Genomic DNA, 26,747 nt, shown 5'->3' on the forward strand with positions numbered 1-26,747 from the left:
ATACTATAATAACAAAGTACAATTTCTTCTTCTTCTTTCTACTTATTCTTGTAACAGTAAAAAAAAAAACCTCCACGCCCAATCGTGATTATAATTAGCATTTCCTTTACAAAACAATCGACGAGTCGAAATGTGTGAACTCTCGCGATAACAACTTGAGGCAGAGAGAGACGGACGGAAGTCCAGCTCAACATACTTCCGGTTTCAGAGTCGAACAACCACCACCAAAATGGCGAAGATCGCCAAAACGCACGAAGGTAAATTATTTGCACAAAACCGCTAAACAGCTCTTGTTTCTGAATACATTTCACGATGTTACGTGTCAAGAAAGTACGCAGTAAATGTCGCAAGTGTGGGGTGCATTTTGTCAACAAATTCGTTTATTTTAAACCGCGTGAAGCTGAAGGCCGTGAAACGACGCAACGCGGACGCTCAGATAATGGCGCTGGTTGCTCGCTTCGTTTAGCTTGTTAGCTGCCGCCACCGTGCTAGATGTGCCCTTTTTGCGGATATATATAACTAACTTGACCCGCAGACGTGCTGATATTAACATTAAAGCATATGTTTTAGTGCATTACGACCTTAAATTGAGCATTATGTCGCGTCATTTAAATGGTAGTACGTGTATCGGGTGGCGGGTTAATTGTAACAACACCACACGTTACGCATTGTTTAGGTCGGACATATATGTGTATATTTCCACGTTAACGGATTTCATAAGCGGGGGTGGCGGAAGATTTCAGTTAAAGTAATTTATTTGAAAAGTGCGGACGTTGTAACGTGTTTTTCTCGGGAAATTGCCATATTTGTTTATAATTTTTTATAGTTTTATTTTATGTGCAACGTACTTGGCAAATAAACTATTATGAATAGAATAATGTCCCCCTGACTGCTTTACTATTATTTATTATATAAGTGCTCGTGTGTCTGTGACCGCAGTATTTTACTGTAATGTTAGTTGGTTCAAGGGACCCTCGAGTTTAACTATTTCGTCTTCAGACTGCAACTAATATAATAACATCAGATATGAATCGGTTTGTTTTCTCCATTGATTTTTAGTTTGGTAACAATTCTGAATAGTTTTGTGATAAATGCCTTTTGTATTCAACCAAACATTGTTACAAATGGAAATGAGGAAAAGCTGCATATCTTAATAATTAAGATTCATTTGTTTAATGACTAATTTATCTTTAATTAAAAATTATAAAGTATTCTCTCAATCGTTGTGCTAGGTATTTTAATACGTAAAATGCAACATTTTGCAGAAGTAGGAAGCGGAATGAAAAGACAAGTACCTGAAGTGTGTACTCGAGGACATCGCTTGAGTACATGTACATGCATTACCCCCCTGCTTTGCAAGTGGTGCGTCCTGAACACAGATGCTCATTATTCTTTTCCCTGTAGATATCGAGGCCCAGATCCTGGAGATCCAGGGGATGAAGGCGACCCTGCTGGCGGAAGGAGAGCAGGGAGTGGGCCTCGACTCCACCGGATTTTTTGACCAGGAGATCTACGGCGGCAGCGACAGCCGCTTTGCTGGATATGTCACTTCCATTGCTGCCAATGAGCAGGAAGATGTACGTATTTATAGACCTGTGGTAGAAGGAAGTATTCAGATGGTTTGCTCCATAAGCACTAAAGTACAACGCTTACATTTACTAAAATGCACTTGGCTAAGCTGCATTTCCACCACTGCTCAGGGCGTAGATATAATTAGTTTGGAGCGTTTCCATGTGAATCTGAGATTTTTTTAACAAGTTATATTAATGTTACTGATGCTTTATTTGTGTTTTACTTCAATGATGTTGCAATTCCACAGTCTTTTTGGGAGCTTGAGTGCTCCCCTTTCTTTGCCTGTTGCATGTGAGCTGGGAGAGTCTTGCCGCTTCGGTGAGATTTGACCAGACTCGTGTTTCTCTCCTTCTGCAGGATGAGGAAGAGGATTCATCCACCAGCTTGTTGGGACAAAAGAAGCCCGGGTACCATGCCCCGGTGGCGATACTCAACGCCATTCCTCAGCCAGACGAGCAAGTATGTCTTCATTTCATTGGGTCCTGAATATATTTTTATTCCTGTGTTTCTTTTCAAATACACTTACACCCCCCTCCTTGTTTTTTTTTAGTACGACCCATTTGCAGAGCATCGTCCGCAGAAGATTGCAGAGCGGGAAGATGAATACAAAGCCCGGCGCAGACAGATGATCATCTCCCCGGAGCGCCTCGACCCTTTTGCAGATGGTAAATTCTGATGTTTTTTACCTTCATCACGCCTTCCCCATTTCCTTCCCCCTTTTCACGGTTCACTTTTTTTGTGACCCCCCCCCCCCTACCCTCAATGACTGCAAATGGTTTTACACTCATAGTTGTTCTGTTTTAACCCTTCGACTACAATGCAATAGCTTGCCTCCCAGACTTGATGCCTTCCCCGTGGTCAATCCTGTGTCCAAGAACATTTTGTGTCTTTGTGCGTTTTCTTCCTGATTTTTATATTATGATCTATATTTCTATCAACCTCCAACTTTGCAGCAAATGACAGTGTGGGCTCAAAGACCAAATATTTCTGTGATATTTATGTGCAAAATTACATTTTTTTATCAGTGTGCGTGCAATAAAACAAAGAAGGAAACCCCCACGTAGGGTTACCATGCTTTTCAGTGGGAGAGGTGGTTAGGTGTTCAATGTTCAACGGGCTTATTCACCTAACAGACGTGGGTCGCAGATGGGTTGTGTGCGAGTCGAAGGGTTAACACTCCCATGTGAGCGACAGCCTAAATTATGTCGGTGAAGGGCAGTGGCCCTCTTGCCGTAGTATGTGAGGATTAAGAGCACGTTTGAGGGTTAGTTCTGGTGTAATTCACCGGCCAGCTGTAGATCCCAAGGCAGGCAGTGGAGAGAAATACACTTGGTCACGTTGGCGCAGGCGACTCAGGATCATTAGAGTTCTTTAAAGGTTGTACAAAAAGTCATAATCTGGCTTAATCTGCTTTCCCAGTTTGACTTTAACTTTATAGTCCCATGGTTACGTAACTACCTCTGTGGGCTTGTCGAATGTAAAATAGCCTTGGGCCTCAGCATCAGACATAACAAGTTACATACAAGTGTAGCCAGCCGTTCTCTCTTATCAGACTGGAACCTACGAGAGCTAGTTTACCGTTCTCTCCATTTTATTATCCCTGCCACAGACAACATTATATCTTAAATGGCCCAAGTGCTCCACGACTGGTCTAGGGCTTTTCTAAAGCCTGCATGTAGAGAGAGTTAAATGTACAAAGTTGTTGTGTTAAATATATTTTTATTTTACAACTCTCTCTCTCTCTGTAAAATACAAATATGTTATCAAGAAAATTGTGTACCACAATACCACAGGCCCATACTAACTGTCCTTAATTTCTCTCCTACAGCAGTACTGCTTTGCCAGTCCTGTACTGCACTCTGTTAAGGGTGCAGCAACTCATCCTGTGTAGGTTATGGGGAACACAGAGGGCTGTGCGCTTATCAGTTTTGGTCAGGGTCCACTGGCTGCTTGTTTTGGGTTCTGTGAGAGGAATCAGACGCAGCCCAGCTACAACACCCCCCACCCCCCCCCCCAAGAGCTACTTAGACTTTTTTATTTGGCTTATCATGCCAATTTAGATGAAACTTCCCTTGCATTCACGATGCAAAAGTTACTGCCCACATATTTGACGATATCTCGCATCCTTATTTCATCTCTGTCCTCAAAAGGAAGTCATGATTTAAAATGTAGGCGGCATAGGATAATAACCAGGGCTGGTGTGGCATGTCGACGGGGCTCTGACATGTCACACCACCATATATTCTGATAGTTGGACTAGATTCATCCTAATTTCTTTTCCCACATTTTTATATTAGAATGCCAAAATAGAGCCTCATATATTTAATGTCATTCCTAGATGTAGCCTCAAACATCTTGACTTCATATTTTTATATTCTAGTCTAAAAAATTGGGACTCTGGACCATATTATATTTATTTATTCGTGACCCAGCCAGATCTATATATTTTTTGAGTGCCGTAAATCAATGCAACACAGGTGGTATACTGTTGTGTGTGAGTTCGAACCCTTTTCCAAAGTGTTACTAATGGTAAAGAGACATTTTCTAGGCTTCTTTTCTCCCGGTTGAAGTCTGACTGCAGAGGGACCATGGCACTGAAAGTGTACGTATTCTGAAGAGCACAGCCCAGGACCCCTGCATCAGTGATGGCTATAACTTCTTAATCCACTTTAAGAAAACACCACAACCACAGCTCTTCTCTCTATGTATCTGCTTGTTTTTCATTAGTATGCTATGACTGTATGTAAGAAAAAAGCCAATGTATATTTGTATGTAATTCAGTAGGAATGTTTTTGTGAATCAGCCGTTTATAACCACAGGAGCGTAAGTTAATCTGTTGGTAAAGAAGAGTCAGGGTTAGCTGGCTGTGTGGGCTGTGTCTGTACTAACGTGGGTCCCCGGAGTGAACACTGATCAGTGTCCTTTGTTCTTGTTGGTGCTCTTTCGCGCAGGGGGCAAAACGCCGGACCCCAAGCTGCAGGTCAGGTCGTACGTGGACGTCATGTTGGAGCAAAACCTGTCCAAAGAGGAGGTGAGCGGCTGCTGCAGCTATCTCCACGTGACACTCGTCTGAGGTTGTCCTGCGTTGCGTCGTCTTTTCTCCCCCCCCCCCTGACGTTTGTTCTCGTGTTGCTTGCAGAGGGAGATCCGTCTGCAGATGGTAGAGAAGGCCAAAGCCGGGGAGCTGAAGGTCGTCAACGGGTCCGCTGCCTCTCAGGCCGCCGCCGCCGCCAAACGCAAACGTCGCTGGGACCAGACCGCTGACCAAACCCCCACGAATACCACACCCAAAAAGATGTCCAGCTGGGACCAAGCTGACTCGTCTGCTGAGGTGAGCCGCTCTAGTTTCATCCTCTCACGGTTTTATGGATAACCTAAGCGCCTCGTTGTGGTAAAAGTATTCTGGTTACTTCCTTGTAAGCACTCGGTATCACTCCAGCAACATGGGACAACTATTTGAAAGTGTATCATGGTCGCACACATGTTTTAAATGCATCTTTCTTTGTGTCTGGCCCATTGCAGACTCCAGGACACACCCCGGGACACACCCCCGCACACACGCCCTCAAACAGCCGATGGGACGAAACCCCCGGGCGCTCCAAGGGCAGCGAGACCCCAGGGGCCACTCCCAGTACCCGCATGTGGGATCCCACTCCCAGTCACACACCCGCCGGCGCCGCCACCCCCGGCAGGGACACGCCCGGCCACGCCACGCCCGGCCACGGCGGTTCCACGGGAAGCGTACGCAAGAACCGCTGGGACGAAACCCCAAAGACGGAGAGGGAGACCCCGGGACACGGCAGCGGCTGGGCCGAAACGCCACGCACGGACAGGGGAGACGAGTCGGTGGGCGAGACGCCGACCCCGGGGGCCAGTAAGAGGAAGTCTCGGTGGGACGAAACCCCCGCCAGTCAGATGGGATCCTCTACACCACTGCTGACCCCAGGGAAAACTCCCATTGGCACGCCAGCGATGAACATGGCTACCCCAACACCCGGTAAGAAAGACGGTTTTGTTGTTTCTCTTATTTCCACCGTTTCTTCTTGTACATTACAGGGACTTTCAGGCGTTGTTTGTATTTGGGAACAAAGGAACTATATTAGCACAATCGTATATTACTCATTTGTTTCCTCGAGCCCCCGTATTGTTTTTGCCGTATTTAAAAAAATCCTCTTTTTCTCTTCTGTGTTCTTCAGGGCACCTGATGAGCATGACTCCAGAGCAGCTGCAGGCGTGGCGGTGGGAGCGCGAGATCGACGAGCGGAACCGGCCTCTCACGGACGATGAGCTCGATGCCATGTTCCCAGAGGGATACAAGGTCCGTTACCCCCTTTGTTTCTCCCAAAGTATGAGTTGATATAATCAAATCGTCGTCACAGCACTGACAGTTTATTCTTCTTCTTCGCAGGTTTTGCCGCCGCCAGCGGGCTACGTGCCGATCCGCACCCCGGCCCGTAAGTTGTCCGCCACGCCGACCCCCCTCGGAGGCATGACGGGCTTCCACATGCAGGTGGAGGACCGCACCACCAAACAGATGAACGACCAGCCCTCAGGAAACCTGCCCTTCCTCAAGCCCGATGACATCCAGTATTTCGACAAACTGCTGGTGAGCATCAGGATGTTTTTCGCGCGCACGACGGCCCGGTGGGCGAAAAACCCAGACGGCCGAGGGATGTTCGCCCCGTCTGGAGTTCAACGCGTGTGCTGATGCCGTGTTTTTTTACATTTTTTAGGTAGAGGTGGATGAGTCCACGCTGAGCCCCGAGGAGCAAAAAGAGAGGAAGATCATGAAGCTGCTGCTGAAGATCAAAAATGGAACACCGCCCATGAGAAAGGTTTGTCATTATTAGGATTTTTTTTTTCACGTCATAAACTCTTCGCGACATCAGTCGGGACCGAAGCACGTCTGACCGATTCCCCCCCCCTCTCTCGTCTCCAGGCCGCTCTGCGTCAGATCACGGATAAAGCTCGTGAGTTCGGCGCCGGCCCGCTGTTCAACCAGATCCTGCCGCTGCTCATGTCGCCCACCCTGGAGGACCAGGAGCGCCACTTGCTGGTGAAAGTCATCGACCGCATCCTCTACAAGCTGGACGACTTGGTTCGACCATACGTACACAAGGTAGGTCGGAGTGACCGCCAGATTGTGCGTGTGTGTGTGTGTGTGTGGGGAGGAATTAACCAACTGTCCTCTTTGTGTCCAGATCCTGGTGGTGATTGAGCCGCTGCTGATTGATGAGGACTACTACGCCCGAGTAGAAGGCAGAGAAATCATCTCCAACTTGGCAAAGGTAATGTGGGGATTGTTTAAAAAAAAATTTTTTAACGCACATTCAGCCTCCTGCGAACTATTCTCGCCTGGTCAACCCGTCCGTGGTTCACATCGGGGCTAGTCGTTCGCTAGATCAAACGCCAACACGAGAGCCATCAGACGTGACGTTCATTCCTCGTCTGTTCTCACCCTGCACCCGTTGGCCACACTCCTAAACACATGCACACTGTGGAGTATATCCCGGAGCACCTGAACCCGGTTTTGCAGACTTCAGTGTACTTTACTTTGACGCTCCTCTTCCCGTCCGTCCCCAGGCCGCCGGTTTGGCCACCATGATCTCCACCATGAGGCCCGATATCGACAACATGGACGAGTACGTCAGGAACACCACGGCCCGGGCGTTCGCCGTGGTGGCCTCCGCCCTCGGCATTCCCTCCCTCCTCCCGTTTCTCAAAGCCGTGTGCAAAAGCAAGAAGTCCTGGCAGGCCCGGCACACGGGCATCAAGATCGTGCAGCAGATCGCCATCCTCATGGGCTGCGCCATTCTGCCCCACCTCCGCAGCTTGGTGGAGATCATCGAACACGGTCAGTGGCTTATGTTGGCGTTTGCTTTCAGAGCGTCGCATGCAGTTCACTAAGCCTGCGTAGAGGGCAGGGGAGGAAATGTACATCTTTTTTAGGGGGACATTTTTGCCCCAGTGACTGAAATGCAGGAGCATTTTAAAAGAAATTGGGGGCACTTTGAAAAAATAATAAATATACTTCTTCAGGCTTACAGTATATAAGCAATTATCATAAAATGGCAATAATAAGTCTTAGGCAGCAGTCTACAGATTAGTTTTTTTTAAACAGAAAACTTAAATCATATTCAATGTTTTTCTTATTTTTTTGTGGTTATTTATTGTAACTTTTTTAAACGACTATTAACAATTATAACTTTCTTTCTTTTTTTTGTAATTTAAAATTATATTTATAGATTGTTTTTGTGTGTAGAGTACAGGACACACACAACAAAGAACAAACAAAAGGCTATTAAATTATCATAGTTATTAGAGGAAATTATGGGGCATCTTTTGCCCCTCCTAGTGATATCAGGGACAAATTATATTTCTAAGGGGCAGTTTTTCCCTTGTGTGTTTCTGATGCTGGTAGAGGTGTTCAGAGGGTTTATTCCCCCTCAAAGTCCCATGGCTCCATTCATGATACACGTGGTACCCCTGGCTAATAAAACTACTCCTACTGTTAAATGTGCAAGCCAAAGTGACACGCACATTTAAATCATGAATTGCACCTTCACAGATGTCATAAAAAAAAAAGATTAGCAATATGCCGTGAAAAGATTACGACGTCATACGCTGCCTTTCCTGCAAACTATTCTCGCCTGGTCAACCCGTCCGTGGTTCACATCGGGGCTAGTCGTTCGCTAGATTCAACGCCAACACGAGAGCCATCAGACGTGACGTTCATTCCTCGTCTGTTCTCACCCTGCACCCGTTGGCCACATGCACGAGTTCACCTTTAAGGTGACCCCTTTAACTGCCACTCGCGCCAAATAAATGTTGAAATGAGATGCGCTGCTGAGCCGTCGTGTCTTTGTAGTCGGTGTGACTCTTCACTTGATTTCCGGATCTCGTGATGACTCGCATTCGAGTTGTTTTGTAGAGTTGTGTTGGTACATTCTCCAGGTCCTAAGCACCTGTTCTACGTCGGTTTCCTGGACGTCGATCATTTCGCTCTTTATATTTAGGCCTGAAAAATGTATACTGGTGCACCTGACTCGAACATAAGAACACCTTTTAACAGGGTTCGTACGGTCATGGAAAACCTGGAAAAGTCATGGAATTTTAAAATGGTCATTTCCAGTCCTGGAAAAGTCATGGAAAAAACTTAAATAATAAAAGTTTGGGAAAAGTCATGGAAATGTGTTATAATCACATGTTCATTTACGCCGAGTTTGAAATAATTAATATGTTTTTTAAAGAAAGACGCTCAAAATATAAGCCGGCGTATACGCCAAATTTTCTAAATCTTTCATGTTTATACCGAGATTTCAGAAATTTGGTTTAAAGTCCTGGAAATCCACTGGTCAACATGTGTAAGAACACCTTTTAAGATGACCCCTTTAATTACAGCCAAATAAATGTTGAATTGAGATGTTCTGCCGAGTCGTCGTGTGCAAAACGACGGTGACTCTTTGCATGCGATAGTTTTGTGCACATTTATATAACGCAGGTACGTATTTTGTACTCCAATCTGAACCCTGACACACTTAAAAAAACAAAAAACGTTTTATAAACCCTGTTCACACTCCTGTCTGCCGTGTTTCGATGCCGCAGGTCTGGTGGACGAGCAGCAGAAGGTGAGGACCATCAGCGCCCTGGCCATCGCCGCCCTCGCCGAAGCCGCCACGCCGTACGGTATCGAGTCCTTCGACTCGGTGCTCAAGCCCCTCTGGAAGGGCATCCGGCAGCACAGAGGAAAGGTGAGGCGCTTTACGGGGAAACGTCAAACGAAATATCGAGGGATCCACGTCCCGCGCGTATATAGTCGCTCCAAAGCAACGGTCCGTGAGCCGAGTTTGTCCTCACGCTTTTTGTTTCCTCCCCGTTTTGCCCCCAGGGTCTGGCCGCCTTCCTCAAAGCCATCGGTTACCTGATCCCGCTGATGGACGCCGAGTACGCCAACTACTACACCCGGGAGGTGATGCTGATCCTCATCAGAGAGTTCCAGTCCCCCGACGAGGAGATGAAGAAGATTGTCCTCAAGGTAAGGACGGATAACTCGTGTCCCGACTCCCTGCGACTCATTCTCGCCTGTCCAGCCGCCTCATGGCTGCGTCGGGGCTAGTACGTCGCTATAAAAAACCACCAGCACGAGAATTAGCAGAGCTGGTACCTTCGTCCTCTCTGTTCTCACCCTGCACCCGTTGGTCACAACCGCTCTGCTTGACCTCTGAACTCACCTGGACCCTCTGAACCGGGTTGATGTTCCTCCTCTGACCTGTGTGTGTTCTTCGTCTCGCAGGTGGTGAAGCAGTGCTGCGGCACCGACGGTGTGGAAGCCAACTACATCAAGACTGAGATCCTGCCGCCCTTCTTCAAGCACTTCTGGCAGCACCGGATGGCCCTGGACAGACGCAACTACAGACAGGTGAGCACACACACACACACACGCACACAGAAGTACACATTCACAGGAAAAATGATCATTTAGGACGTCATACGCTGCCTCCTGCGAACTATTCTCGCCTGGTCAACCCGTCCGTGGTTCACATCGGGGCTAGTCGTTCGCTAGATTCAACGCCAACACGAGAGCCATCAGACGTGACGTTCATTCCTCGTCTGTTCTCACCCTGCACCCGTTGGCCACATGCACAAGTTCACCTTTAAGGTGACCCCTTTAACTGCCACTCGCGCCAAATAAATGTTGAAATGAGATGCATTGCTGAGTGTTACGCTTCACTTGATTTCGGGAGCTCGTGTTGACTCTCATTCGAGTTGTGTATGTACTTTTTATGGTCGCTAAGCAACGTTGTATCCGAGAGAGTTCTTATGCACGTTGTTCAAACCGTCTTCTTCCCGCCCAGTTGGTGGACACCACGGTGGAGTTGGCCAACAAAGTGGGCGCGGCGGAGATCATCTCTCGCATCGTGGACGACCTGAAGGACGAGGCGGAGCAGTACAGGAAGATGGTGATGGAGACCATCGAGAAGATCATGGGCAACCTGGGCGCCGCCGACATCGACCACAAGCTGGAGGAGCAGCTGATCGACGGCATCCTGTACGCCTTCCAGGAGCAGACGACCGAGGTGAGCGGCTCGACCCTCCCGGCGTCGGAGGACTCAGTTTCTTTCCCCGGGCTTTTTCGTTAATCGATTTGTTTCGTTTTCCTCGCAGGACTCCGTGATGCTGAACGGTTTCGGCACGGTGGTGAACGCCCTCGGGAAGCGCGTGAAGCCCTACCTGCCTCAGATCTGCGGCACGGTGCTCTGGCGTCTCAACAACAAGTCCGCCAAAGTCCGTCAGCAGGCCGCCGACCTCATCTCCCGCACCGCCGTGGTGATGAAGACTTGCCAGGAGGTAAACCACACACACACACACACACACTTGTCTTTCTATACTTGTGAGGACCTTCATTGGCTTTTATTATAACACATTTACAGTAACATGGAGTGTCGAAATCATGAATTTGCACTTTTTTCTCAAATGGTACCTAAAATGTAGCTACTGCCATCTAGTGGCACTTGTATGTTACTACACTATATAGTTTCTCCTGGGACATTGAACACACACACTTGTCTTTCTATACTTGTGAGGACCTTCATTGGCATGCAATAAGTCCCTTACCTTCACCGTGTCCATCAACACACACCAATATAATAAAGACATATATAACCCTCAAACCGTCCCAAAATGTGTAAAACTCAAATTGGTCCTCACAAAGATAGATGGTCCAGTACACGACACACACACGCATACAATGGCTTGAGGAATACTCCCGCGCTCAAAAAATTATTTTAAACGAACACTTATTATATATATATACATACACACACACACACGTGTAGCTCCTGAGACGCTAATGCATGCTCTGTTCTGCCGCTGCAGGAGAAGCTGATGGGTCACCTGGGGGTGGTGCTGTACGAGTACCTGGGAGAAGAGTACCCGGAGGTCCTGGGCAGCATCCTGGGAGCCCTGAAGGCCATCGTCAACGTGATCGGTACGTCTCCTTACGACGCCCTCGTTTATACACCTTTTTTGTCGTCGAGCCGATTTCAGGATTCTAAGAGGAAACACCTGCATAACTATTTGATTTCTTTTGTTTCTCGTCACAGGTATGCACAAGATGACCCCGCCCATCAAAGACCTGCTCCCTCGTCTGACTCCCATCCTGAAGAACAGGCACGAGAAGGTGCAGGAGAACTGCATCGACCTGGTGGGCCGCATCGCCGACAGGTCGGTAGAATTAAAACCCTTCTCGTCGATCCGATTGTCGCGTAGCGGTGGCACGAGTCCTGACTCCTCGCGTGTTATTTCAGGGGTGCTGAATACGTGTCGGCCAGGGAGTGGATGAGGATCTGCTTCGAGCTGCTGGAGCTGCTGAAGGCTCACAAGAAAGCCATCCGCAGAGCCACCGTCAACACGTTCGGCTACATCGCCAAAGCCATCGGGTGAGTTCCACATATATTTGTTTTTAAAAGTCTTTCTAATGAATTTTAGATGGAGCTGTGGAGCATTTTAGAGGATAGAATCCCGTTATTTCCTCTAGAGGCTTTTATTTTAACACATTTACAGTAACATGTAGTGTTAAAATCAGGAATGAGCACTATTCTCTGTACCAAAAATGTAGCTACTGCCATCTGGTGGCACTTGGAAGTTACTACACAATAAAGTTTCTCTGGGACATTAAACACACACACACACTTGTCTTTCTATACTTGTGAGGACATTCATTGGCATGCAATAAGTCCCTTACCCTCACCGTGTCCATCAACACACACCAATATAATAAAAACACATTTAGAACCCTCAAACCGTCCCAAAATGGGTACAAAAATGTGTAAACCGCAAATTGGTCCTCACAAAGATAGAAGGTCCAGTGTGCACACACACACACACACACAGGCTTGAGGAATATTCCCACGCTCAAAAAAATCATTTTAAACGAACACTTATTATATACACACACACCTGTCTTTCTATTCTTGTGAGGACCTGCATTTGCACACACACACACACACACACACACACACACACACACACAGAGGGACTGAAAGGTAATTTCTTTACATGAGTAAACCAAAACAACAACGTGTGAATATATCACAATGATATGGTTTTATTTATTAAATGTATGCAATAGAAATGTGTTTTTACATTTATTAAATTAGTTGTACCTGTCCTGTATTTGGGGCTGACTTTTTATTAGATTTAACAAACAAAATATTAAATTAATTATAAAGTTGTGAATAGTTCATTGTATTCTCATCCATCACATAGATGCACTTTATTAAAGTTAAACGTTTATTAAAATGCATTTGAGTCTTCAGTTTAACTTTAACTACCTCCTCCTCCTCCCCCCCCCCCCCAGCCCCCACGACGTGTTGGCCACGCTGCTCAACAACCTGAAGGTCCAGGAGCGCCAGAACCGCGTCTGCACCACGGTGGCCATCGCCATCGTGGCCGAGACCTGCTCGCCGTTCACGGTGCTGCCGGCGCTCATGAACGAGTACCGCGTGCCGGAGCTCAACGTGCAGAACGGCGTGCTCAAGTCGCTCTCCTTCCTGTTCGAGTACATCGGCGAGATGGGCAAGGACTACATCTACGCCGTCACGCCGCTGCTGGAGGACGCGCTCATGGACCGGTGAGGGGGCGGAGCTTCTGCTTTCCTTTGTTGTTGTTGTTGTTGACGTCGCCGATAACCTTCTGACCCGGCTCCCCCTGCAGAGACCTGGTCCACCGGCAGACGGCGAGCGCCGTGGTGCAGCACATGTCTCTGGGCGTCTACGGCTTCGGCTGCGAGGACTCGCTGAACCACCTGCTGAACTACGTGTGGCCCAACGTGTTCGAGACGTCGCCGCACGTCATCCAGGCCGTCATGGGCGCCCTGGAGGGCCTGAGGGTCGCCATCGGGCCCTGCAGGATGCTGCAGTACTGCTTACAGGTGAGCTCCTCTCTCACCTCCTCGCTCCTCTCTGCCTCCTCTCTCCTCTCCAAACTGCCTCCTCTCCTCTCCTAACTGCCTCCTCTCCTCTCTGCCTCCTCTCCTCTCTGCCTCCTCTCTCCTCTCTGCCTCCTCTCCTCTCCTAACTGCCTCCTCTCTCCTCTCTGCCTCCTCTCTCCTCTCTGCCTCCTCTCTCCTCTCTGCCTCATCTCTCCTAACTGCCTCCTCTCCTCTCTGCCTCCTCTCCTCTCCTAACTGCCTCCTCTCTCCTCTCCTCTCTGCCTTCTCTCCTAACTGCCTCCTCTCCTCTCCTAACTGCCTCTTCCTCTGCCTCATCTCTCCTAACTGCCTCCTCTCCTAACTGCCTCCTCTCTCCTCTCCTAACTGCCTCTCTTTCCTCTCATAACTGCCTCCTCTCGCTCCTAACTGCCTCCTCTCTCTCCTCTCCTAACTGCCTCCTCTCCTCTCCTAACTGCCTCTCTTTCCTCTCCTAACTGCCTCCTCTCTCTCTACTCTCTCCTCTCCTAACTGCCTCCTCTCTATCCTCCCCTCTCTCTCCTCTTCTAACTGCCTCTTCTCTCTCCTCTCTGCCTCCTCTCCTAACTGCCTCCTCTCTCTCCTCTACTAACTGCCTCTTCTCTCTCCTCTCTGCCTCCTCTCCTAACTGCCTCCTCTCTCCTCTCCAGGGTCTGTTCCACCCGGCCAGGAAGGTGCGTGACGTCTACTGGAAGATCTACAACTCGATCTACATCGGCTCTCAGGACGCGCTGATCGCTCACTACCCGCAGGTGTTCAACGACGACAAGAACATGTACGTCCGCTACGAGCTGGACTACGCCCTGTAACACGCCCTCCACACGCCCTTCTCTCTCTCTCTCTCCGTCGTCCCCAGACTCCTGACTCGAGTCGGTTTCTATTTAGCGACGGCAATGTTTTTTTTCTTTTTTTCCCACGGTAAAAAAATTAATAAAAACTCCACCCGACAGCGGCTGCATTCAGCTTCTGCCTGAAGCCACTTTATGGCCCCGAGGAACGAGCATGAAAGTATGAAAGTAGGAGGAACAAGAGGAACCTTGTAGAGTGTCTGTATGTATCTCCTTTTCTTTTTTTATTGCCACTCTTTTTGAGTGTTTTCGCTGTAAGGAAAACGGCCGAGGTCACCGGCCTCCATTTGAAGAATGCCGACGTCGTCGCAACATTTTAAATATTTTGATTATTTTTGTTTTGTTTAGTGTGTAAATTCTCGACCTCCCTTTACACGCCCCCCCCCCCTCGTTTCACCCCTCTGTTCTTATTAGGTTGTCGCTTTATTTAACCGAATAAAATGTTTGTGTATAAAATTCCAATTTCTGTGTATCGAGTGAGTTTTTATTTTATTCGTACAACTTGAGCTACGCAGGAACATTTTATTTTTATTTATTTCACTTTATTTTTGTATTCATTTAGATACATTAACAAAACAAATACAAAAATATCATACATAAACATACAAAAATATATGAAACAGGACACAATGATACAGATATGTACACACACAGAAAACAAAATTATAGACGTGTGTATATATACATATATACACATGCATGAACGCTTGTACTCACAAAGGAAAATAAAACAACCTCCCCCACGGCTGTACTCTGACCCAGATTCCCCCGGAAAACACACACACACACACACACACAGGTGGATATCCCCAGAAAACAAGAGGCAAATATGATTTGTGTGTTTCATAACCGCATTTGATTCTATCTTTTAATTTGAGGTCATGTGTTCTTGTCGTTGGGTTTTGCTTTAAGGCTCATTTGTCAAATACCTTAATTTGTATTTTTTGTGTGATGATTGTGAGGACATGATGTCTTGATCAACACCGAGGAGGAAGAGGAGGAAGACCAAAAATCACCCTGAACTGGAAAGTTTCGATGTGTTTATCTTCCAGACACAATAAGGAGCCTTCAACTTCCTTCCCTTGTAACCTTTGGAATGTTGTTTGTGTGTGAGTGTTTGTGTGAAGGTTGTAGGTTTTCTGATGGAAAATGTGCTTAATTTGTTTCAGGAAATTAATGACTTGTATAACAACTTTTCTTAAAATCTGTAATCATGCAAAGGAGGCATTCATTTATTAAATGTGTTTTTAATTAAATTTAATTAATATATTATTATATTTCCTACATTTCCAGAGCAGGAATCTGAAAATTCGATTAAAGGCAGATTGTTAAGTTTTTGTCGACGTATTAGAATCAAAAGGTTTTTTTTTTATAGAGGGAGTTTAATTTATCTCTTTGTATCACTCCATAAATAAGAAAATACATCAACAGGCTAATATCATCCAGTGGTAACTTTGGGTGAATTTAGTAAATTAAACAACTGAATGTGTATTTTTTATGTTTTCTTTACACTAGTATAAAAGAAGAAATTATATGGAAGCAAAAAAACTCAAAATTCATCTGCTCTGGAGGCTGCAGTTCAGAGAGCGTCCGCCAGAGGGCAGCAGCGGAGAGGTGGCGCCGGCTTGTTTGATGCTGAGGAAGCTGCTCCTCCACTTTTGCATCTGAGAGGAGGAGACGAGCTCCAACTTCCTGTGTGCGCGAGATCTCCGCCTGGCCGCCTCGCTCCGGGAGGCTCGCGCGTGGCTCTGCGGACCGGGAGGAGGGCAGCCTTCATGCGGATGGTTGTGTGTGTGTGTGACGCTTGGCAGCCCCGTGCACCACCAACCAGCAGCGGCCATACATGTGGATTATTTTGGGGGGTGAACACCGCTCCTGCTCTCTCTCCACCCTCCTTCCACACCTCCGCCTCGACGCCGAAGATAGCGCGCGCTGAGCCGGGGCAGGAGGGGTTTAGCTTCTCCGCCGGCCTTCGTCACCATCACACCCCGAGGAGCAGCTACGACTTCCCCTCAGGGAGGGAGGTGTAGGGGGGGGAGGGGGTGGAGGTTTGGGAAAGTCCGGACGTAGCGCGTCGCGGCGCGGCATCGCCCCGCTGCATGGTGCCGCGGGGCCGGAGGGAGTGGGTGAACCAGCCGGAGCAGCTGATCCAGAGATGGCTGTCCTCAAACTGGCCGAGCAGGTAGTCCCACTTAGCATAGTTAGCTTAGCATTAAAAAAAACAGGCATCACATTCTACAGTTGTTTCCTGTACACACACACATACACGCTTTATTTTTAATGTATTTTATTTGTTTAATTAAGTTGACTTCAGTTGACTGAACTATGAATACATTTCCGTTAATATCCTGATTTTTAAAATGTATTATTTATTCAACATTTGTTATTTTACGCGTTTTTGTTGGTAACATTTTCGGTGTTCCGTTAAAAAGAATAGGACCGCCCACTTCACTCACTTCCTGCTCGGTCTCCTTCCGCAAAGCATCAGTGACGAAGATTTGTCTGCAGCTAAAAGCACACTCATGCAAATAAATATATATATATATAATTCATTTTTTTTAAGTGCACAAATTCGTGTGCAAAGACCTCTGAATGCCAAACAAGAAAACTATTTCTGATAAGATTTCCTGCCAAGGAGACATCAGCTCACCTCAAGGTCTATGTAAAAAGAGATGTTGTCACGTGATGCTCCGTCAGCTGATTATGAATCACATTCTTCCCTCTAAAAAGTCCTCAAAAGTGTGCACACAAAAACTATTCTGTAATATCCAATTAATTGCTTGAATTGCAAAAAAAACAATAGAAAATACTGAGAAATTGGACTTAACTGATGCAGAAAGTTTGTTTTATTTCTCTGTGTTGCTCCTTAAATAAGAAAATGCTGTGAACATCAACAGGCTAATGTTATCTAGTGGTTACTTTTGGTGAATTTAGGAGACATTTACAGATGCAAATAGACAAATATGTTAAATACACATTCAATTGTGTATTTTACTACTTTTGTCTATTTACATCTGTAGATTTCTCGTAAATTAATTGCTGTATAAATGCCACTATATATATAATGTTTTTATATATACCATATATTTATATGTATATTTATATTGTTATATATATAACTTATATTTATATATTTTATATTTATATATATATATATAACTTATATTTATATATATTATATTTATATATATTATATTTATATATATATTGTATTTATATATATTCCTGTTCTCTGATGATGATGAGCTGAGTCGCTTATAGATTTATTTTTTATCATGCGCTGATCACATGAAACGCTACTGGAGTAGATCTTTTAATAGTATTTATTTTTTAAGTAATTAGCTCAGCTGCATGTCCAGAGGTCAAAGGTCAATCTGGTGTGACGGTGTAAAAGGACTTTGATGTCTTTATACATGTCTAAATACAGCAACAAGCTTGTGTTGTGTCTTTGCTACATTGTTGCTCAGCCAAAACTGTGTGTGTGTGTGTGTGTGTGTGTGTGTGTGGCTCAGCCTCCCCTGCTCTCCAGCTGGGCTCTCTCTTCCTCTCCACCCTCTCTCTCTCCCCCCCCCTTCTTAAATGTGTCCTTCCTCCAGTCTATATTTAATATTTTTGTATTTGATTTGATTTGTCATTGGTGTTGTGTATGCATGTGTGTTGTATATGTACGTTTATATTTTGTTTTATTTTGTATTTTATTTTAATTTTACTTTGTATACTTCTATATCTTTCATCCCTGTTTCTTATATTTTGTGTTTTGTTTTTTATTCTTGTGTGTTTGGTTTATTGGTGCTGCTACTGTCACGACACATTTCCCCTTGGGGATTAATAAAGTATATATCTATCTATCTATCAGTAAACATTGATGAATTCTCTCGTCTTTAAACTTTAATGAACGTCGTGTCCGGTTCTTCGGGTAAAGTAATAATTAAATATGAGAAGACGTCTCGGGGCGATTTAAAGCGGCGCGCCTCCCTCCTTCCCGTCCGACGGGTTTGATTTTGATCCAATTATGAATATAATTTATTTTCAAAAGTTGTAATTTTGCTACAAATTAGTCACACATTTATAAAGTTCTCAAACATTATATAAAGGACATATAATCAACTAATACTGATTATGATATATTATAAAAGGTTAAGCTAAATGAAGTAAATAAATATATGTATTTATTCATATATATGTAGATAAATAAATACATATATTTATATATAGTTTATATTTATATAGTTTAACCTTTTATAAAATATCATAATGTCATGACGGACCTTTCAGTGTAATGGATACACTAAATTATATATATATATAATCTACAAATGTAAATAGAATGATATATATAAAAAATATATATAGTTTAACCTTTATAAAATGTCATGACATTAAATTATATATTTATAAGTATTTCAATATTAATATATATAATCTACAAATGTAAATTAAAAAATAAAACAAAAAATAATATAATATATATACACATGTATGAATTTAAATAGCTCCACTTTAAATAGCTGTAATATTCATTGTGATCAACTCATCCACAAACATCCTGAGTGACCTCTGACCTATGACCAACGATGTGCCGTTACACCAGAATCAAAAGCGAGGGAGGAGGAACCCAAAGAGACGAGCAGGTGGTGTCGACTCTTTAAAGCAGAAGTGAAAGGCTCCTCTGGCTCCTCGTGGTTCCTCTCTGGTGTCTGAGGAGCTTCCTGTGTGCAACAGGAAGTGAGGCGGGCGGCGCACAGGAAGTGAAGCGAGGCGCATCTCTTTTAGATCTGATTCATCCGTAACGCGTCCAACCTGCAGTCCTGCATCATCACATCTACTTTACTTTATCATCTTTTATTACACTGCATGCAACACTTTTATTTATTTATTTATTATTTACATGTTGTACACTATTATTAATCATATTATACATGTGTAAAATGTATACTTACCGACTGCTGCTATGAATCACATTGCACAACCGTTACCTTTAACATTGTGTGTTTCTATTTTAACTTCTACTGCATGTAATGTCTGTATAGTTAGGGTTATTGTCCGCTTTATTAAAACTCATTGAAGCCGACAATATAACTAATATCTTATTTATAAAATATAGCAAGCATAATAAATATTACACATAACACTAAACTACAACTATATTTGTGTGTGTATGTATATCTAATATATATATATATGTATTTATATATATATGTATACATATATTTATATATATATGTATATATATATATATATGTATTTATATATGTATGTTTACATATATTTATGTATGTATACATATATTTGTATGTATACGTATATTTATATGTTTACGTATATTTTTATATGTATACATATATTTATATGTATGTATACATATATTTTGATGTGTTTAAAGTTCAACATTTTATAAAAAACGCAAGTACATTGCCAATATTATAATCCAAACCTATAAATGATGATTTCTTTTTTAATCGTTATTTATTGTAATTGTCTGTTACAGTATTTCCCTCTGAGGTGGAGTAGAAGTAGAAAGTGGCATGAAAAGATAGTCGGGCCTCTATTTACCTCTTATCTGTGATCTGGTAAATAAAATAATGGCCTCAGAGTTATGACCTCCATGCAGCGACCTCCATAATCACCTTTAAAAGAAATCTACAAAATATTTTCCACGGATTCTCTTCACACAGTGTCGGACCTGACTGAACATCAGGAGCCAGTAACTGTGGAGAAAAGTAGTTTAAAAGAACATTGTTTACAGTTTCTTGTCGGCTGCAGTCTTGGAGCTCCAGCTTTTTGTAAACACACACACACACACACACACACACACTCTGACGTGTCCTCTCTCCCCTCAGCCTCCTCTCGTCCAGGCGATCTTCAGCGGAGACCCAGAAGAGATCCGCATGCTCATCTACAAGTCCGAAGACATCAACGCTCTGGTGAGGATGTAGCGAGAGAGCCGGTTCCCCCAAAGAGCAAATTCAATAGAGACGGATTCAGGTTTATTCTGGATTTACTGGAATTTACTGGTTTACAAGCTTTAATGTTCATAAGACACACAACGCTCCGTTTCAGCGCCTGTCTCTTTAAGACTAAATTATGAGACAATTTAAGTCATATAAATTTATATATATATATATATATATATATATAATATATTTATATATATATAATATATTTATATATATATTCTTCTGGGGCCGCGACTGATCCTCAACGCTGCACCAACACGCACACACAAGCTCACAAACCCCTCGTGCACCAGCAATCAGTCGCACAACGCAGCCGTGACAACACCACATACACACTGCTCTATAACTATCACTTTAACTAGGAACACTACCGTTAAACGACAATAAATGACCCTTGACCCTTGAACCCCCCCTGGACCAGCTGACCTTCTTCCTCCCTCCCAGGATGCAGAGAAGCGCACGCCGCTGCATGCCGCCGCCTTCCTGGGCGACGCCGAGATCACGGAGCTGCTCATCCTCTCTGGTAACACACCTCCACCTCCATCCTCTGTTTCCTCCAGCTCTTCTTCTTTCCAAAGAACAATGCATCTGCATATTTTCCTACATCCTAGATCTTGGTGAATTTGAATAACCGTTAATTGACTCGTTCTCCTCTCGTCTCTCGCTGCTCTCCGACTTCCCGGTTTTCTTTCATTTCCCCGGTAACCTCACGGCCGTTGAGGAAGTGAAGCGCACAGTCTTACATTTAAAATGCTTCTAAAAGCATAACAGTGAAGTTATGGGGAGTATTTCATATTATTAATACACATTCGGTGAGTATCTGTGGTCAAATAATCTAACACCGTTCATTTTTATGACAGAATAACATTATTTTTTTACAAATCTAAACTCGCGAGGCCGTGGAACGTGTTCAGCACACTCTGGTGTTTTAATTTTTTTTATTACATTTTTTTTAAATTAACCAAAACACCTCCTGTGATTAATTTAAATCAAATTTTTAATCATCCAGCGCCAACGTCTCTTTGATGTGCTAATATATGTTTATTTTATTTTATTAACATATATTTTAAAATGGAGCTCAGCGGCACAAAGGAGTACGACACATGTCGGGCTTTGATGACACCTGTTTTTATTAATTGACGGTAATAATAATAACAAATAGAAATGTCCTAACATATTTTAAATTCTGCTTCTGCAGGGGCTCGGGTCAACGCCAAAGACACCATGTGGCTCACCCCCCTGCATCGCGCCGTGGCCTCTCGGAGCGAGGTGAACACACACACACACACACCAGAGGTCACAGGTGTGGAGGCTGTGAGCTGCGCCTCGTGGTATTTACCTGAGAACACTCTGCATAGTTTGACGGGCCTCTCCTACACCGGTGCGTGACATCCTCGACACGCTTTCGGGACGAGCTCTGCCTCAAGAATGTGGGCCGGAGCCTCCGGCGCCCAAACGAGTACGGCGGGATCGGCTTCTGAGGCGTGTGCGTCGCATGTGGACTCGTTCCAGACATTAAGTCGACTTTAATTCACACGCTCTGGGTGATCGCTTCACCTGTCATCCTCCCTTTTGTTCATCTGATACACGAGAACACTAAACGCAGGTGATGAGGTTCATCATCTTCATCATCTTCATTATCTTCACTCATAGGTCGATCACAACAGCCTGGACATTGATTTTCGTGGTAATCAATAGTTCATAAATAGCCAAATATTCTATTCCTGTTTTTGTTTAAGTAAGATTAACCTAATAAACACGAGGTGCTTGAGTCTCGTAGTATATATATTAGAGCTGTCAATCGATTAAAAAAAATTAACTAATTAATTTTGAAAATCGCGATTAACCGCAATTAAAAGTTTAAAGTTAAAAGTTCATTCTTTTTAAAGACAAAACTTCACACAGAGCTGTGTTTTCAAAGAGTATTTAATATCGTGGATGATAAATTGTTTCTTCAGTGAAACATCAGATTAGTAAAAAAAAGAAGTATATTGAGACCCCATTGGTCCTGTCATCTTTAACATGAACAGCAGAACCAGTGGCCTTGGGAACTGACTGACATTCACATATGTCACGTTAACCCTCTGGAGGCGGGGGGCATTTTATACATTTTACAAAATAAATTAAATTCACCGTTTAAAGTCTTTTGCATGTGACACACCCCCACGTGTTATACATCAAACATTCCAGAACAATCTCAGCTCTGAAATGAGCCTCATTGTCCTCGCGCCGTGTCCTCTGGTTCTCTGACTGACAGGCTGCTATAGAGCCTAACCTGTGAGGTGGGAGGTCCTTTGTGATTTACTGAGTGTTCATTGTTTTTTTTCCCCCGAAATGTTGACAGACAAACGGATTGACCAATCACGTTGAAGGTTTCGTGTGTCGAGTTCTTTCCGCGCCGCGTCCCCGACACGTGCCCTCTGTTCCTCTGTGTATCAGAGGGGGCGGAGGAAGGAGGAGCAGGAGGAAACCCGACTGATTCATCCACGAGTTAAACTGATTTCTGCTAATGATTGTTTTAAAACGGAAACAGTGTCAAACCGTACTGCCGCGTTTTTAATTGCGTTAAAATATTTAGTAGTTTAACGCGCCCAATTGTCGCATTAATTAACGCGTTAACGCTGACAGCCCTAATATATATATATAATATATATTTAAAACAAATATATTTATACATATATACTTATTTATTTTAAATATACATACATATATATATATATATTACAAAATTGTAATATAAATATATATTCTTATTTATTTTAAATATATTTAAAAAATATATATATTTTATATATATTTAAAGCAAATATATTTATATATTTATTTATTTTAAATATATATCAATATATATATAACAAAATTATAATATATATATATTTATTTATTTTAAATATATATAAATATATATATATATATAATTAATATATATTTATATATATATATTACTAAATTATAATATATATATATATAATTTAAATAAATATATGTGTATATATATATATATTTAAAATAAATAAATATATATAGATATTTTTAATTTTAATTTGTGGTACACATTTAAGAAGAGTAAGATATTTTCTTTTTGCCAAAAAAACAAAGGTTACAAATAATGTTGATTGTCCGAAAATGTAATTTTTCTCATATTCAAAGTATTTTTGCAGTTTCTCTCTCTTTATTGTCAATTTTTCATTTGTCCCTCAGGAGGCGGTGCGGGTTCTGATCCGACACTCGGCCGACGTGAACGCGCGGGACAAGAACTGGCAGACGCCGCTGCACGTCGCCGCCGCCAACAACGCGCTGCGCTGCGCCGAGGTCATCATCCCGCTGCTGAGCAGCGCCAACGTGTCGGACCGCGGCGGGCGCACCGCCCTGCACCACGCCGCCCTCAATGGCCACACGGAGGTACTGCAGGCTCCGGGCAAATGAAATGAAAATATCCTCCCACAGCTGTGACCCGGCTGTGAGCTATTCTGGTGGGTTTGGTTTAGAGGAAACAGGTGGGCGGCTGCAGCTGCGTCTTCGGGGTTATTAAGTGGGTTGGTTATTTTTTTGTTTTTTTATTCTTACATTCACAAATGTGCAGAATCTTAAATTAACAATGAGAGGTGGAGAGATTTCTTTGGCTCCTTCCATTTCTCTCTCCAGAGATGTTTACGCAACAACCATAATGAGCCAAGCGATGTATTTACATTGCTGTTGCATATTAAAGACACACACACACACACACACGTAAACAAACATGTAAATATATTTCCCGGTGATTCCCCCTCCTCTCTGTCAGATGGTGAACCTCCTCCTCGCTAAAGGGGCCAACATCAACGCCTTCGATAAGAAAGATGGCCGCGCGCTGCACTGGGCGGCGTTCATGGGTAAGAGGCGAGGGTCCCTCTATGGGCGAGTCGCGCGTTGAGGCTTTTTATTTAGAAGTCGATCTTTGTGAGTCAAAGCAGTCGTTGGAAAGTAAATTGGTACATCTCGTGCTCTTCAATAATGCTATAACAAAATCTCTCTTTCTCGCTATCTATATATATTTTGTATATATATATAAAAGAAAATATATATATATATTTTTACTGTATATATTCACATATATATATTTTAATATATATATATATATTTTAATATACAACTATATATATATATAATATATATCAAAAAATCTCTGTATATTTTTATATAGAGATTTATATATATATATATAAATGTAGATTTGCATTTGTGGTACACATCTATTACGATTAAAGATATTTTATTTTTGCCGCCCAAAAAGATAAAAATAATGTTGATTGTTAGAAAATGTCATATTTCTTAGATTTAAAGTATTTTTGCAGCTTCTCTCTTTTTACTGTCAATCAAATTTTTATATCAAAACGCAACATAGACGTCACGTCTGGAAAAGTGCAATGAAAATTGAAACTGTTTTTATGGTAAATAAATTAACTATTATAAGAGAAAGATGCCGTTCGTAATCAAGAAAATAAATATTTTTATCTGTGACAAAAACCAAAACTTTATGTGTTTACGTGTAGTGTTCTTTTCACCTGATTCCTCCTCTATATTATTGCGCCCCCTGCAGGTCATTTGGATGTGGCGTGTCTGCTGGTGAGCCAGGGGGCCGAGATCAGCTGCAAGGACAAGCGGGGATACACCCCCCTCCACACGGCGGCCTCCAGCGGGAAGATCGCTGTGGTCAAACACCTGCTGAACCTCTCGGTGGAGGTCAGCACACACACACACACGCACACACACTTGTCTTTCTACATTTGTGAGGACCTTCATGGGCATGCATTCCCCTAAGCCCCTCACCATGACTATGACCATTAACACACCTATAACCATCAGAACGTCCTCACTTTTCAAAAATGTCTAAAACTCACATTGGTCCTCACAAAGATAGATAGTCCAGTACATGACACACACACACACAATGGCTTAAGGAATACTCCCACGCTCAGAAAATCATTTTAAACAAACACTTATTATATCCTCATATACACACACACGCGCACGCACACAAACACACACACATACACACGCTTGTCTTTCTACACTTGTGAGGACCTTCATTGGCATGCAATAAGTCCCTCACCTTGTCCATCAACACACACCAATATCAAAACACACCTATAACCCTCACACCATCCCAAAATGTGTGAAACTCTAATTGGTCCTCACAAAGATAGATAGATAGTCCAGTACACGCACACACACACACACACACACCTCTCTTTCCGTCATAACGACGGGTCTTGTGTGTGTTTAGATCGACGAGTGCAACGCGTTCGGCAACACGGCGCTCCACTTGGCGTGCTTCAACGGCCAGGACGCCGTGGTCAGCGAGCTCATCGACAACGGGGCGAGCGTCGGCCACGCCAACAACAAAGGCTTCACGCCGCTGCACTTCGCCGCCGCCTCCACGCACGGAGCGCTGTGCCTCGAGTTCCTGGTCAACAACGGGGCCGACGTCAACGTGCAGGTCACAAAATATAGATATATATATAGATATATATATATGTATGTATATATATATATAGATATATATATATGTATGTATGTATATATATATATGTATGTATATATATATGTATATAGATATATATATATGTGTATGTATACATATATATCTATATAGATATATGTATATATGTGTATATAGATATATATATATGTGTATATATATATTTACTTTCATTGCTCTGTTTTTGTTCTCTATGAACTCCCTCAATGCCTAAAATAAGAGCTTTACACTCATCGACCAGGAGGAGAGAAACATGTGGAGGGAGGGAAGGAGGGAGAGAGAGAGAAGGAGGTAGGGAGAAAGGGAGAGAGGGAAGGGAGGGAGGGAGGGAGAGAGATGGCGGTAGGGAGGGAGGGAGGGAGGAGGGAGAGAGAGAGAGATGGCGGTAGGGAGGGAGGGAGGGAATGAATGAGAGGGAGGGAGGGAAGGAGAGAGAGAAGGAAGGAGGGAGGCAAGAAGAGAGAGAGGGAGGAAGGGAAGGAGAGAAGGAGGGAGATGGGAAGGAGAAAGTCAATGAGAGAGGGAGGCAAGGAGAGAAGGAAAGGAGGGAGGGAAGGACATTTTGGGGTCTTTTTTCTAATTATTTTAACCACTTGTCTCCCATGATTGCGTAACTCTCTGGTGACTCCTCTGTCCTCAGAGTCGAGACGGGAAGAGTCCTCTCCACATGACGGCGGTCCACGGGCGCTTCACCCGCTCCCAGACCCTGATCCAGAACGGTGAGGCCCCGCCCCCTTTCTCAGAGAGCCAGACGGCCGTCCTCGCCTCTCGTCCGACGTCCTCTCGTGTTTCAGGCGGCGAGATCGACTGCGTGGACAAAGACGGCAACACGCCGCTGCACGTCGCCGCGCGCTACGGCCACGAGCTGCTCGTCAACACGCTCA

At 43.8% G+C, this 26,747-nt stretch overlaps 2 protein-coding genes across 4 annotated transcripts in view; both read left to right on the forward strand.

The window, feature by feature from the left end:
* The first annotated feature begins 162 nt into the window (after positions 1 to 162).
* On the forward strand, positions 163 to 14,850 carry sf3b1 (splicing factor 3b, subunit 1). 3 transcript variants are annotated; one of them, XM_056428570.1, is made up of 24 exons: positions 167 to 257; positions 1,405 to 1,577; positions 1,930 to 2,031; positions 2,123 to 2,237; positions 4,524 to 4,603; positions 4,712 to 4,903; positions 5,095 to 5,569; positions 5,769 to 5,890; positions 5,981 to 6,178; positions 6,306 to 6,407; positions 6,512 to 6,691; positions 6,774 to 6,860; positions 7,156 to 7,426; positions 9,178 to 9,323; positions 9,461 to 9,607; positions 9,866 to 9,991; positions 10,428 to 10,649; positions 10,738 to 10,920; positions 11,449 to 11,560; positions 11,676 to 11,796; positions 11,880 to 12,011; positions 12,932 to 13,204; positions 13,288 to 13,504; positions 14,191 to 14,850. In XM_056428570.1, the coding sequence occupies exons 1-24, from the start codon at positions 230 to 232 to the stop codon at positions 14,347 to 14,349; spliced, it is 3,963 nt and encodes a 1,320-aa protein (XP_056284545.1). In that variant the 5' UTR covers positions 167 to 229; the 3' UTR covers positions 14,350 to 14,850. The 3 variants fall into 3 exon arrangements, with proteins under 3 accessions (XP_056284559.1, XP_056284545.1, XP_056284551.1); XM_056428576.1 differs by lacking the exons at positions 167 to 257; positions 1,405 to 1,577; positions 1,930 to 2,031; positions 2,123 to 2,237 and adding an exon at positions 2,246 to 4,174; XM_056428584.1 differs by lacking the exons at positions 4,712 to 4,903; positions 5,095 to 5,569; positions 5,769 to 5,890; ... (14 more) ...; positions 13,288 to 13,504; positions 14,191 to 14,850 and having other exon boundaries at positions 163 to 257; positions 3,401 to 4,572.
* A 1,189-nt stretch (positions 14,851 to 16,039) lies between these two features.
* The window catches only part of ankrd44 (ankyrin repeat domain 44), a 28,270-nt gene continuing 17,562 nt past the window's right edge, over positions 16,040 to 26,747 (forward strand). The window contains 10 exon segments of the mRNA XM_056431087.1: positions 16,040 to 16,570; positions 20,229 to 20,312; positions 20,790 to 20,868; positions 21,544 to 21,614; positions 23,547 to 23,747; positions 24,127 to 24,214; positions 24,922 to 25,064; positions 25,609 to 25,821; positions 26,504 to 26,582; positions 26,658 to 26,747. The exon segment at positions 26,658 to 26,747 is cut by the window's right edge and continues 25 nt beyond it. Of these exon segments, the coding sequence (XP_056287062.1) occupies positions 16,544 to 16,570; positions 20,229 to 20,312; positions 20,790 to 20,868; positions 21,544 to 21,614; positions 23,547 to 23,747; positions 24,127 to 24,214; positions 24,922 to 25,064; positions 25,609 to 25,821; positions 26,504 to 26,582; positions 26,658 to 26,747 (1,075 nt within the window). The 5' untranslated portion in view covers positions 16,040 to 16,543.

Source organism: Pseudoliparis swirei, chromosome 2 (genome assembly GCF_029220125.1).
Source record: "Pseudoliparis swirei isolate HS2019 ecotype Mariana Trench chromosome 2, NWPU_hadal_v1, whole genome shotgun sequence".
Lineage (NCBI taxonomy): Eukaryota > Metazoa > Chordata > Actinopteri > Perciformes > Liparidae > Pseudoliparis > Pseudoliparis swirei.